This window comes from Myxocyprinus asiaticus, chromosome 2 (assembly GCF_019703515.2).
Source record: "Myxocyprinus asiaticus isolate MX2 ecotype Aquarium Trade chromosome 2, UBuf_Myxa_2, whole genome shotgun sequence".
NCBI classification, from domain to species: Eukaryota; Metazoa; Chordata; class Actinopteri; order Cypriniformes; family Catostomidae; genus Myxocyprinus; species Myxocyprinus asiaticus.
The window spans coordinates 32,794,322-32,807,812 of record NC_059345.1 but is presented as its reverse complement, the minus strand read 5'-3'; the positions used below and the strand labels follow the sequence as shown (position 1 = coordinate 32,807,812).

The following is a 13,491-nucleotide window of genomic DNA, read 5'->3' as shown; positions in this document are numbered from 1 at the left end:
TTGGTCTTCTGTTAATGTAGTTTGGCGAAATAGCATTGGGAGACCACAAGAGGGTCATTGAACATTTATTGAAATCAGTCGTGGGTAGGACAAGGCACAGTCCAAAGTTGTGGATCTAGTCACCATACACACAAAAGTTACGAAGGTTTTTGTACTTGAAGAATGAACATTGATGTGTTCGCAGGTTAGTGTATGTAACTGGTGTAACTGCGAATTTCTCTGTATGTAACCTTGAAGAGGTTTCATTCAAGCTGTCAAATAAAAATAGTTGTAACGAAAAATACATTGTGTAGGCTATATGGAAGATACATATACACAATACATCGTCCAGTGATGGCAAGAGTAAATAATCTATGTCCTATTGTGCAAAGAGCAGCCCTATTTATATCTGAAAAAATGCAGTTATATATCGATAATCATCAGGAACATTTTCTGATTGTCGATGAGTTAAAAAGGCATCGATCCCGATCCCAAGCCTAACAAACACTAAGCAGCAAGCTACAGCTGCTGACGTCATATGCTAATACAGTATGTATAACTGCGTTAAGTCATACCAAATGCACTTCTCCTCTCGTCTTCCTCAGCTGGGTTACCTGCACTGTCACAAGCCACAAAAGCACAACACTGGTAAGCATAGGGAACCGTTATAGACCTGCAGGGACAAAGACAGAGAGATAGTGAAACAGGAATTATCGCACTTGCTGGGTAGACCTAAAGAGGAACTTAATTATCAGGGTTTTCAATCGAAGAAAACCTCAAGGTCTCTCTGATTTCTTGAGAACACTGTGTGTGTGAATACAGAATACAGGTGAAGGATGGGCAAGTCACGCTATTATTCATATAGAACTGGGACATAGGAACAACTTTAATGACCTGTCATCAGTCCCAACTCATGAGCTGGGCTGTGAAGAGCACTAACCGGAGTTTAGAAAGACTCTTAGCCATCAGGCTGTTTCTCAGTTCCACATTTCCATTCAGTTTGAGCTGGTTCAGTGCACTCAGTCCTTCTGTGGGAATGCTGGCTAGGGAGTTCAGGCTCAGATCCCTAATGGAATGATGGAAAAAAGGCAATTATATGCATAAGCATTCAAAAGCAAGCCCTGTATGGCTTTGTTGTCTAATCAGAAGTGCTCTGGTAAAGAAACTGCATCAAAATACTTTATATTTTATATATTATTATTAATAAACAATTAAAAGCTGAGAAAATTATATACAGTAAGGGTGTTAAAAAGAAAAAAACATTATGATGCACAGATTACAGAATTTAATATTACTATATAAATACCCAAATGTAATACAGAGACCGCCTCAGATAACACAAGCCTTCTCGCAACAGACGCGGCACTCACAAGATTGAAAGATTGATTTAAAGTACACTTTAAATTAAAATTTAATTAAGCTGCCAAGTTCACTCCTTGCGATCCCACATAGGTAAATGGATGGATGGATACTGCAGAGTTTGGCTTTCTTTGTCATTATTCATAACTGTTTGCGTCCATATGACCAAAGTAAGTTCAATAAGTAAGTTCTTCTCTAATTATGATATATTATGTTTTATATATTGCTTTATATACAACAGTTAGTTCCGGTCCTCGAATCTGATTGGACGAGAGGTGTTCCAAGAGTGCTGATGTCTCAAAACAACAGTACTCAGATGTTTTACTGTTTGAATCACTCCACTTGTGTCCATGGCGTTCTAAACTAAAGTGTAAGAGCAGTGCAGACAGGGTTGGGAGGGTTACTTTTTAAATGCATTCCACTACAGATTACAGAATACATGCTGTAAAATGTCATTTGTAACATGTTCCATTAGATTACTCAAGGTCAGTAACATATTCTAAATACTTTGGAATACTTCTTCAGCACTGGTAGATTTTTTCACTTGTTTTGACTATAAAAACTTTGCCAGTACAGTAAGACAAAATACACGTTAAAAATACATTCTCTGAAAAACCTAAATATTTATGCAGTGTTGTTTCTAAAACAAGATAAATCAAATTGATCTTGTTTTAAGGATGTTTAGATATTTGTACAGGAAAACAATACAAAAATTATTATCAAGAATATGATTTTTGCCCTAATATCAAAGGTCTTACTAGAAAAAAATAAAAAATATGATCTAATGTGAATTTTCTTGATAAAAAAAATAAAAATGATCATGCCTGGTAACGTGCATGTAAAATGGATAGAAATAGCATTTTAGCTTAGCATAAAGCTGACAATTTACACAAGGTTTATTTCTATTTCTTCTGCTCCAAACTTACTTCAAACTAACTTCTCTGTCTGCTCGTATTAATGTAACACATCATAAGAAGGTGTTTCACTGCTACTCAAATCCTCTTTGGATCACATCATTTATATGTATAAATGTTTTCCATCTGAAAAGACTAAATATTAAATTAAACAAATAACAATAAAATGCAAATTAATCTCTTCGGTAATCAAAATACTTTTTGAATATAACTGTATTCTAATGACCAATGATTTAAATTGTAACTGCAGTGGAATACAGTTACTTATATTTTGTATTTTAAATATGTAATCCCGTAACATGTATTCCGTTACTCCCCAACCCTGAGCGCAGATGTGTTAAAAGCAGCAAGATCTTTTCATTTTTCCCTGTGACATTAATGATCTTAGCCAGCAGTTAGTGACAAAAGACCATTTTTAGGTGTTGTGAGCCAGTTGAGTTACCAACGTTCATCTGAGTCAGCGAGCAGATTCTTTGAAATCACTGGCAATGTATCTTGCTCCATGATCGCTTGGATTACTACCACACTACAGCTGGGAAATAGAGTTAAACTAACAACTTAATCATTAAGGCTTATCACAGCTGAGATATACAACAGACTAAGTAATCACATATACTCACATACACACACATACATAGCCAGCAGCACCTGCCTGGTTACCTACTGAAGCTAAGCAGGGTTGATCCTTGTCAGTACCTGGATGGGAGACCTCCTGGGGAAAACTATGGTTGGTGCTGGAAGAGGTGTTAGTGAGGCCAGCAGGGGGTGCTCACCCTGTGGTCTGTGTGGGTCCTAATGCCCCAGTATAGTGACAGGGACACTGTAAAACACTGTAAAAAAGCACCGTCTTTCGGATGAGACGTTAAACCGAGGTCCTGACTCTCTGTGGTCATTAAAAATCCCAGGGCACTTCTCGCAAAAGAGTAGGGGTGTAACCCTTGTGTCCTGGCCAAATCTGCCCACTGGACTCTATCTATCATGGCTTCCTAATAATTCCCTATATATGAATTGGCTACATCACTGTATTCTCCTCTCCACCAACAGCTGGTGTGTGGTGGGCGTTCTGGCGCACTATGGCTGCCGTCGCATCATCCAGGTGGATGCTGCACACTGGTGGTGGATGAGGAGATTCCCCCTATATTATGTAGAGCGCTTTGAGTGTCTAGAAAAGCGCAATATAAATGGAACTAATTATTATTATTATTATTATTATTATTACATACTCAAGGTGCTTACCTACTGGAGTTTTCGTGTTGGAAGCAGATGTAAACATTCAACATGGTGGAGGAGAGATAGGTAGCGTGGCACCATGCAAGGGTCGGACGTGTGAATGGCGAGCTCTGCAAACTTTGCTAGTTTTAAATTTTTTTTGTGTCATAAACCAGTGAGATTTGATACACTCTGTTTCATAACTGTTCTATGAAGACAACATGTCAAAGAATTCAAAATCTTTGGGCTCTGGAGACATCAAAAGACACTTACGTGCTCAAATTGATACCCCAGACAGGGCCGCAGACTCAATTTGGACGGTGCGGCGGGAGAAATTCAACGTCAACTGTCCAGCATGTTGGTGATGCTTACGAAGGTTATAGTGGACTTGGAGGATCTTGCTGTAATACGCCGATCGATTATGGCCATGGAGTCGAAATTCTCTGTGTTGGTTACAAGAATCGGGGACGTTGAGAAACGGATAGATTATCTGGAGTCATCGGAGAGGGAATTAGCTGCTAATCTGCTAGCGACCAAGGCAGATTTGCAGTGCGTCTGGGAAAAGTTGGAAGACCTTGAGAATCGTAGCCGGCGAAACAATGTTCGAATTGTTGGAATTCCTGAGAACGAAGAAGGCCGATATATGGTGAATTTCTAGACGAGCTCTTCCCAAGTCTGCTCCACATAACAGGCCATAAGCTGGAAATCGAGTGAGCTCACAGAGTTCCAGCTTGGAGATCGGCTGAAGGAGACAGGCCCCGATCAATTCTGGCCAAATTTCTGAGATCATCCGATAAAGATCATGTGTTACGCAAGGCGAGGAGTAAAGGAAGGCTTTCTTGGAAGAACCACAGCAATTTCTTGTTCCCAGACTTTGTGAATTCGACAAGAGAGAAACGTGATCGATTCAAGGAGTGCAAGAAACTCTTACATCAACGGAAGGTCGCTTTTGCACTGATGTTTCCGGCCAAACTGAGAATAGATACTAAGGATGGCCGCAAAGTATTTACATGTCCTCAGCAAGCATTGTCCTTCATAAAAACATAGGACTAAGCCATGGTGTGATTCTCACGTTGCTTCCAAGTGAACTTGACTCACTGAACATTCACTTGACTGAACGAGGAAGCTGGGCGCCTTTTTTGTTTCTTTTTGTGCTGGTTCCACCTAGCGGCTGGAGTTTATTTTGTGGAATAACACTCCACAAGTTTGTTTTGTGGAATATTTTTTGCAGGACATTGGAAGGATTAGGTCACCTGCTGCACTTATGAAACAGCTGGCTCACTGAACATTCGTTTGACTGCCCGAGGAAACTGAACGTTTTTTTTATTTTTATATATATATATATATATATATATATATATAATTTTTGTGTGTGTGTGTGTGTGTGTGTGTGTTGGTTCTACTAGAGGCTGGAGCTTGTTTTGGGGAGGAATACACCCTAGGGACAGTATGTGGATGAATCTGAAAGACGTTCTTTGTGTTTATTATGCCTATTGGCTGGAGTTTGTTTTATAGATTTTCTTTGTTATGTAATTCTGTCTCACAAAATTTGTATAGAAACACTGGACTTGAGCAATCCCGGGCAAAGTTGTCGCGTGGGCTCTCATAGGCGTACATGGACTGTTTGAGTTTAGAGGGATGGACGCTGGTTGGCGCTGTTGTGCGCGGGGTTAATGCGCACGTTTTTCTTTTTTCTGTTTGTTTGGTTCGGGGTTTGATTGTTGCACTAATGTTGGAATGTGGTCTTTATAATCTTGTTTTTGACACACAATCTATTTTTTCTAATATGTCAAAATGTCAAATGTTAATATGAGTGGATTGTCTCTCTCCACGTGGAATGTGAATGGGTTGGGGCACCCCATAAAAAGAAGGAAGGTTATTCCTTTTCTTAAAGGTAAGAAATATGATATTGTGTTTCTTCAAGAAACACATCTTTCTCCAAAGGTAGCTGAAAAATTTGGGAAGATATGGGGTGGACATGTTTTCTTTAGTGCTGGCTCAAATAAGAGCAGGGGAGTCATTACATTGATAAGTAAGCATCTACAATTCAAACATCTCAAACAGATTAAAGATAAATTAGGAAGAGTCATTATTGTTTTAGCAGAAATTCAGGGACAACGACTGATTTTAGCTAATATTTACACACCTAACGTTGATGATCAGGGCGTTTTTATAGATCTTGAAGGAATGTTGCAAGCCGCTGGCATCCCTCATGATATAATTATGGGAGGAGTCTTTAATCTTTTGATGGACTCAGTCCTTGATCATAGTGAAGCAAAAGTGTGCAAGCCCCCCAGAGCAACACTGACGCGTCACAGGATGTGTAAAAATCTTTGTCTTACAGATATTTGTAGACTTTTGAACACATCTGGTAGGGACTATACATTTTTTTCATCAGTCCATAAGATTTATTCTAGAATAGATTTTTTTTTTTTTATATCTAAGTCCCTCATTTCATCTGTTGTGGATTGCTCAATTGGAAACATCTTTGTCTCGGACCACGCCCTGGTATGTTTAGAGGTGTTGCCACATACGGAGAAAAATAAATCATACAGCTGGCACTTTAATGTATCCCTTTTGTAAAATCCTGAATTCCAACAAATGTTAAAGGCTGAAATCAATGTTTATATGGAGACCAACTGGTCCTCAGTATCCACTGTGGGCGTGGCTTGGGAGGCACTTAAGGCGGTTCTTAGGGGTCAGATCATACAATATACCTCATTCATCAAAAAGTCCAAAGCATGAGAACTAGTGGAGTTGGAAGGGAATATTAAAAGTGCAGAGGCAGAGCTGAAGCGCTGAATGTCGTCTGATGGAATACATTATAGAAGTTATTTTATAGACACCTTGTAGCAGCGGTACAAACAAATGGATTACTTTCAGATTATTTTATTCTGGATGGGGGCACCCGGCAGGGTTGGCCTCTTTCCCCATTATTGTTCTGTCTTGCCCTGGAACCATTAGCAGCCGCGATAAGAAGGGAAGACGATTTTCCAGGGGTGGTGGCAGGAGGTATGGCGCATAAGCTTTTGCTTTACGCAGATTATATTTTATTATTAATTTCTGACCCTACTAGATCTATGCCTTGCCTCCACAGAATTATGAATGACTTTTCTAAGTTCTTGGGATACAGAGTTAATTGGTCTAAATCTGAAGCTTTGGCTCTGACAGCGTACTGCCCGGTAACGGCTTTTCAGCCAGGCACCTTTCAGTGGCCCAAACAGGGCATTAAGTATTTGGGGATTTTATTCCCAGCAAATTTGTCTGATTTAGTCAGAGTTAATTTTGACCCTTTAATAAAAAGGTTTTCGAGCGATGTGGACAGGTGGGCTTCACTACATTTATCTATGACTGGAAAGGTTAATGTTATAAAAATGTATTGTATTCCACAATTCAACTACCTACTACAGTCTCTCCCCATTGAAGTTCCCCTCTTTTATTTTAAACAATTAGATAGTTGTCATGTGTATTTTGTTGATTCATGTCTTTTATTTTGAAAAGTTTAGTTCCTGTTCCCTTGTCATGTGATTTCATGTTTTCCCTCCATGTTCATGTGTCATGTTTTCATTGGTTTATTGTTTAATTATCTTGTTATCAGTTCTGTTTGTTCACTGGTTTATGTTCCCCCATGTCCTTGTATTTAAGCCCTCATGTTTTCCATTGTCCTTAGTCAAATATTGAATGAATGTATGTGTTTGGTACGCTGTTGCCAAGCCAAGCCAAGCCAAGCCAAGCCAAGCCAAGCCAAGCCAAGCCAAGCCAAGCCAAGCCAAGCCAAGCCAAGCCATAGTCAAGTCTAGTCCAGTCCATGTTCATGTTCATGTTTTGTTTTGTAGTCAGGTTTATTGGTTCTCACTTTGTAAATAAACTGCACTTGGGTTCTCTACACTACGTCATCGTCTTCGTCATCGTCATTGCCAACACTGCCAACTTCATTACAATAGTATAGCTATATTTTTTATCTGGAATGGAAACGTCCTCGGATGCATTTCAACAAGTTACACAGGCCAATTGACAAAGGTGGGTTAGGTCTCCCCAAGATTTTGTTTTACTATTATGCTTTTGGTCACAGACATTTGCCGCATTGATCGATTCCGCCTGAGAGAGCCTCTCCCTGGCTCTTTATTGAACAGGAGGTGCCCAGAGAAGTAAAGACACATCCCGTTATCTCGCAGATGCATTTAGTGTGGAAAAAGTTTCCCACGTGTTCAATTCAGACATTTACCTGAACGTTGCCGCAAGTATTTGGTTAAACCCTAAATTGTGCATTAACAATTCCCCTTTCTGCTGGACAGAATGGATTGAGAAGGGAGTTGCTACGCTGGGTGACCTGTATGAAAATAGAGCGTTGAGATCTTTTGAAAATATTAGAATGGGGTAAGATTTAAAAAAACGTCAGGTCTGCATCTAGAGATGCAAGGGTGTGCTTCATTCAATTTAAGATTCTGTATAGTTTTTATTGGACTCCCTCCAGATTGTATAGGCTTGGCCTTAAAGACACACCTACTTGCTGGCGATGCCAGTTGGAGGATGGGGATGTAGCCTATGTTTTTTGGTTCTGTACTAAAATTCAAGAGTTTTGGTCGAAGGTTCAGAATTTTATTTGTGATGTCTTGAGCACTCAGATTTTATTTTGTCCCAGACTTTGTATTTTGGGTGATGGGGCAGGTATTAACATAATGAATAAACATATAAAAAACTGGGTCCTTACCAGCGTGATGATCAGCAGGCAGGTAATACTAAGCGGATGGAAGTCGGCTGATGCGCCCTCATTTCATGAGTGTTGCACCGAGATGGGCAGAGTGGCAGAGTTTGAAGAGATGTCACATAGACGGCTGGGCAGTTTGGGTGCATATGGGAAGAAGTGGGGCACCTTCTTAGAAGTTTGCCAGGGAGGTGCAGTGGAGAGGGACGAGTTTAATTAAAATTATATGTGGAACCCTTTTTCTTTTATGTTGGTTAATTGTATATGTTTTTGTTATGTCATCGAATATTTTCTTTGGACTGTTTGTTTATATGAGTGTCTGTGGTTATTTAATGTTTGACCACTGGGATGTATGTTGGGTGGAGGGTGGGCACATAATTGTTAAAAGTTGATTCCGTGTATTCTTGTGTTGTTTGTTTAAATTTGTTTATGGATTCAATAAAAAATTGTTAATAACAAAAAAGCATGGTGGAGGACAGAAACGAATCGGCTACAGGGAAATGCTCAGGGAGGCTATACCACTGGGACGGCAATTTTTTACACAGAGCAAATAGGATGTACACTGGCAACCAAAAGTTTGGAATAATGTACAGATTTTGCTCTTATGGAAAGAAATTGGTACTTTTATTCACCAAAGTGGCATTCAACTGATCACAATGCATAGTCAGGACATTAATAACATGAAAAATTACTATTACAATTTGAAAAAAATGTTCAGAACTTCTTAAACTACTTCAAAGTGTTCTCATCAAAAAATCCTCCATGTGCAGCAATGACAGCTTTGCAGATCCTTGGCATTCCAGCTGTCAGTTTGTCCAGATTCTCAGGTGACATTTCACCCCACACTTTCTGTAGCACTTGCCATAGATGTGGCTGGCTTGTCAGGCACTTCTCATGCATCTTGCAGTCTAGCTGATCCCACAAAAGCTCAATGGGGTTAAGATCCATAACACTCTTTTCCAGTTATCTGTTGACCAATGTCTGTTTCTTTGCCCACTCTAACCTTTTCTTTTTGTTTTTCTGTTTCAAAAGTGGCTTTTTCTTTGCAATTCTTCCCATAAGGCCTGTACCCCTGAGTCTTCTCTGAACTATTGTACATGAAACTGGTGTTGAACAGGTAGAATTCAATGAAGCTGTCAGCTGAGGACATGTGAGGCATCTATTTCTCAAACTAGAGACTCTGATGTGCTTATCCTCTTGTTTAGTTGTACAACTGGCCATCCACATCTCTTTCTGTACTTATTAGAGCCAGTTGTTCTTTGTCTTTGAAGACTGTAGTCTACACCTTTGTATGAAATCTTCAGATTTTTGGTAATTTCAAGCATTGTATAGCCTTCATTCCTCAAAACAATGACTGATTGACGAGTTTCTTGAGAAAGCTGTTTCTTTTTTGCCAGTTTTGACCTAATATTGACCTTAAGACATGCCAGTCTATTGCATACTGTGGCAACTCAAAAACAAACACAAAGACAATGTTAAGCTTCACTTAACAAACCAAATAGCTTTCAACTGTGTTTGATATTATGGCAACTGATTTTCTAGTAATTAGCAATTAACATGATTACTCAAGGATAAGGTGTTGGAGTGATGGCTGCTGGAAATGGGGCCTGTCTAGATTTGATCAAAATTTACTTTTTACAAACAGTGATGGTGCTGTTTTTTACATCAATAATGTCCTGACTATACTTTGTGATCAGCTGAATGCCACTTTGGTGAATTAAAGTACCAATTTCCTTACGAAACAGCAAAATCTGTACATTATTCCTGCTAAAGCTATAGCTTACTGTTCTCTGCTTGGGAGTCGCGACAATTGCAGGTAATCACACACGTTCAATCGCTCTCTCTCTCTTTAGTCTTTAGTTTTTCCTCAGTATTTTATTTACTTGTTTGTTGAACTGTTGTATAAAAGCAGTATCACACTTGCAATCGTAAAATCGTAACTGAATCAAATCATTGTCAAAGCAAATATTTACACCCCTAATATACAGTATGCAACAATGACTTGTGAGAATTGCATTCCATTATACCTTTAATAAACACAACCACAATTAAATCCAAATTTCTTTGGTTGTATCTGTTCCACTGAAATACTATGTTACTTTATAAATCTGAATGATAATGAGAGCAGAATAGCCACTGTGTGCACTTTGACTGAACACTCACAGGTTGGTGAGAGCGCTGAGAGAAAGGAAGGCATCTCTGTGGATGAACTTGATCCGATTTCTGCTCAGATCTCTGTAGAGTGGTAAGAAAACAAAAATATACATAGATTAAACATATACAGATGGCTCTGGTTAAAGAGTGAGAATTCAGGGCAACCTCATGCATGTCCGGATACTGTGTGTTACTGTGAAACTAGCATGTTATGATGAGAACTGGATAACAAGTCAAATAAAGTAATATGCCAATTGAGGCTCTGAAGTTACAGTGCTTTTACCATTATAATAATAAATAATAATCGGAAATAAACACTTCCGAGGTTAAAGCACAGCACATCAACCCTTTCTGGCTGAATGTACATTATGACTTGCTTATGGCTGACAGTGAATACGATACTTACAGCACTCTAAGGCTGGTCATACCCTGGAAAGTACCTCTGTCTATCTGCTGAATTTGGTTATGCTGTAGACTTCTGCAAGAACAAATAGTTATTCATTAACACATGCACAGACAATCATGCTTATGTTAGAGAGTATATTCATTCATATGTTAGAACTGAACTGTACATAAACAGTAGAGAACTATTCCATTCTAATAAAACTTACATGTCCTGCAATCTAACACAGCCCTGAAAGGACGGCAGGTCTTCGATTTCATTGTAGGACAGATCCCTGTCAGAATATACATACAATAAAGGAATTGAAATGTTTTGATGAAGTGTAGACAGGAACTAAAGATGTGTGATGTGTTCAAGCACCCAGGCAGTGAGTAGGCCTGTCTCTGCTTCGCTCTCCTTTGGGAGGTCATTAGACATCACTTTAAAACTTGCAGCTGTGCCCGACAGGCCACTGCGCACGGGCCTGTGAGGTGGATGATGCTTGACTGATGCACACAGTTTGTGTGATGGTGTGTGTCTGTGTGTGTTTGAAGCCGAGATGGAGGGAAGCGTTTGGTTATGACTGACATTACGAGCGGAGCATATGTTTATATCTTGACTGACAGCAGGGTCTTAAAGGCTTTTCAGTGACTGTGTGTGTGATCTGAGTGACGGCTAACCTTTGTGTGTTAAGGGTTTGCGACTGATGTTTAATTACTGAGTGCCCGAGGCTGTAGCTGGCACATCACTGGCCGCTCATGGACATTTAACTGACATGTGTTAGGAACTATTATGAGTGGTGTGTCACTGCTTAAAAAGTTGACTACGTGTGTCACATCCACACCGGACTCCCTCTCTCACTTCACACTCCACTCCCTCTCCCCGGGCTATTAATCACCCACACCTGATCCCAATTCATCTCGCATTACCTCACCTCGATAAATCTTCACCCCGCCACTCCATCCACGTCTAGTCTCCGCTAGGAAATCTTAGACACACCTGTTCATCTGACTTCCCCAGAGAAGCTACACTTTCACCCGTTAATCCCGCATCCACGATATTCCCATGAGTCATCATCGTCCTTCGACTTTGGAGTGGCGATCCTGTGGACACGAATTCTGTTATTGCCAAGTTAAGTTCTCTACTCCTCGCATTTCTGTTGACTTTCCCATTTCAGTATCTCCAATAAAGCTCCCGCATCTGGGTTCAACCTGTCCTCTGTGTCTGTGTGTGTCAAGACAGAAGACTAGTCCACCAAGTGGACTCAGCGGGGGCTTCCAATATCCCACTAAACACTGAGCACATTCATCAGGATTATGGAGTTGACTAGTCCACTTCTGGAGCTATTAGGAAAGACTCCCCACCTCCAAAAGGGCTGTAATTTGGTGAAAGTTCAATCCCATTCCATAAATGGATTTGAGGTTGGAGTCTGATATGGTGGTTGTGGTAATAAGTTGACAGAACTTAGATGTGTTTTCCAGGAGAGGAAGATTTTGTTTATTGAGGAATATGTACGAGTGACGCTGGCCATCCATTACCCCCCGTTATTATCAAACCCCAGGGTAACTCCTCTCCATACATTCCCCCGAAATAAAATAAAAAAAATTGGGGGGGGGGGGGGGGATTCACCCTCTCCAAGCTCCAGTGGTCGACTCCCCACCGCAGTCAGCGGTAACGACCACGGAGGTTACATTTCCCCCTTACACTGTGAGTTATGGCGGGAACCCCGTGCCAGCACCACCGCCTGCTCCGAAGACCACAGAGTTTATCTTCTAAAGTGAATGATCCCCCAATGATGTTGGTGCGTTTGGACATGAAGACCATTCCTCATGGATTATCAATGCCCATGCCTGCCATGGTTAATGAGCCAGTGCCCATGCCTGCCACGGTTAAAGAGCCAGTGCCTATGCCTATACCTGCCATGGTTAATAAGCCAGTGCCCATGCCTGCCACGATTAATGAGCCAGAGCCAATGCCTGTAGCCTCAACCATCCCAGAGCCAATGCCTGTAGCCTCGACCGTCCCAGAGCCAATGCCTTTAGCCTCGACAGTTCCTGCAACAACGCTCCCAGTTGTCCAGAAGAAGAGGAGGAGAAGAAGGGCTCCTACTCCCCAGTCGCTGCCACTGCTTGCGACCACGGAGGTCGTTCCCCAGTCGATGCCAGTGTCACTACCACGGAGGTCATTCCCCAGTCGCCGCCAGTGCTTACGACCATGGAGGTCGTTCCTCAGTCACCGCCAGTGCTCACGACCACGGAGGTCGTTCCTCAGTCACCGCCAGTGCTCACAACCACGGAGGTCATTCCCCAGTCACCGCCAGTGGTCATGACCATGGAGGTCGTTCCCCAGTCACCACCAGTGCTCACGACCACGGAGGTCGTTCCCCAGTCTCTGTCTGTATTCTCGACCACAGAAGTCAGTTCCCAGTCACTAACGGCTCCTTCGTCCAAACCTTCCACGGCTCCTTCGTCCAAACCTTCCACGGCTCCTTCGTCCAAGCCTTCCACAGCTCCTTGCACCGAGCCTTCCACGGCCTCATTCCTCGAGCCTTCCATGGCTCTGCCTCCCAAGACTCTGTCTTCCATGGCTCTGACTTCCCTGGCTCCACCTCCCATGACTCCGCCTTCCATGGCTTGGCCCCTCGAGCCTCTCATGGCTCCACATTCCATGGCTTTGCCCCTCGAGCCTCTCACGGCTCCGCCTTCCATGGCTCCGCCCCTCGAGCCTTCCATGGCTTCGCTCCTTGAACTTCTCACAGCTCCGCCCCTCGAGCCTTCCATGGCTCCGCC

At 41.6% G+C, this 13,491-nt stretch overlaps 1 protein-coding gene across 2 annotated transcripts in view; it reads right to left on the bottom strand.

Moving 5' to 3' along the window:
• The window catches only part of LOC127454415 (leucine-rich repeat-containing G-protein coupled receptor 4-like), a 121,820-nt gene that overhangs the window by 5,637 nt on the left and 102,692 nt on the right, over positions 1-13,491 (bottom strand). For both annotated transcript variants that reach the window (XM_051721612.1, XM_051721605.1), the window contains exons 13-17: positions 10,932-10,997; positions 10,727-10,798; positions 10,330-10,401; positions 920-1,045; positions 555-652 (exon numbers count right to left, since the gene is read on the bottom strand). In XM_051721612.1, coding sequence (XP_051577572.1) covers positions 555-652; positions 920-1,045; positions 10,330-10,401; positions 10,727-10,798; positions 10,932-10,997 — 434 coding nt within the window. The remainder of the gene's footprint in view (positions 1-554; positions 653-919; positions 1,046-10,329; positions 10,402-10,726; positions 10,799-10,931; positions 10,998-13,491) is intronic.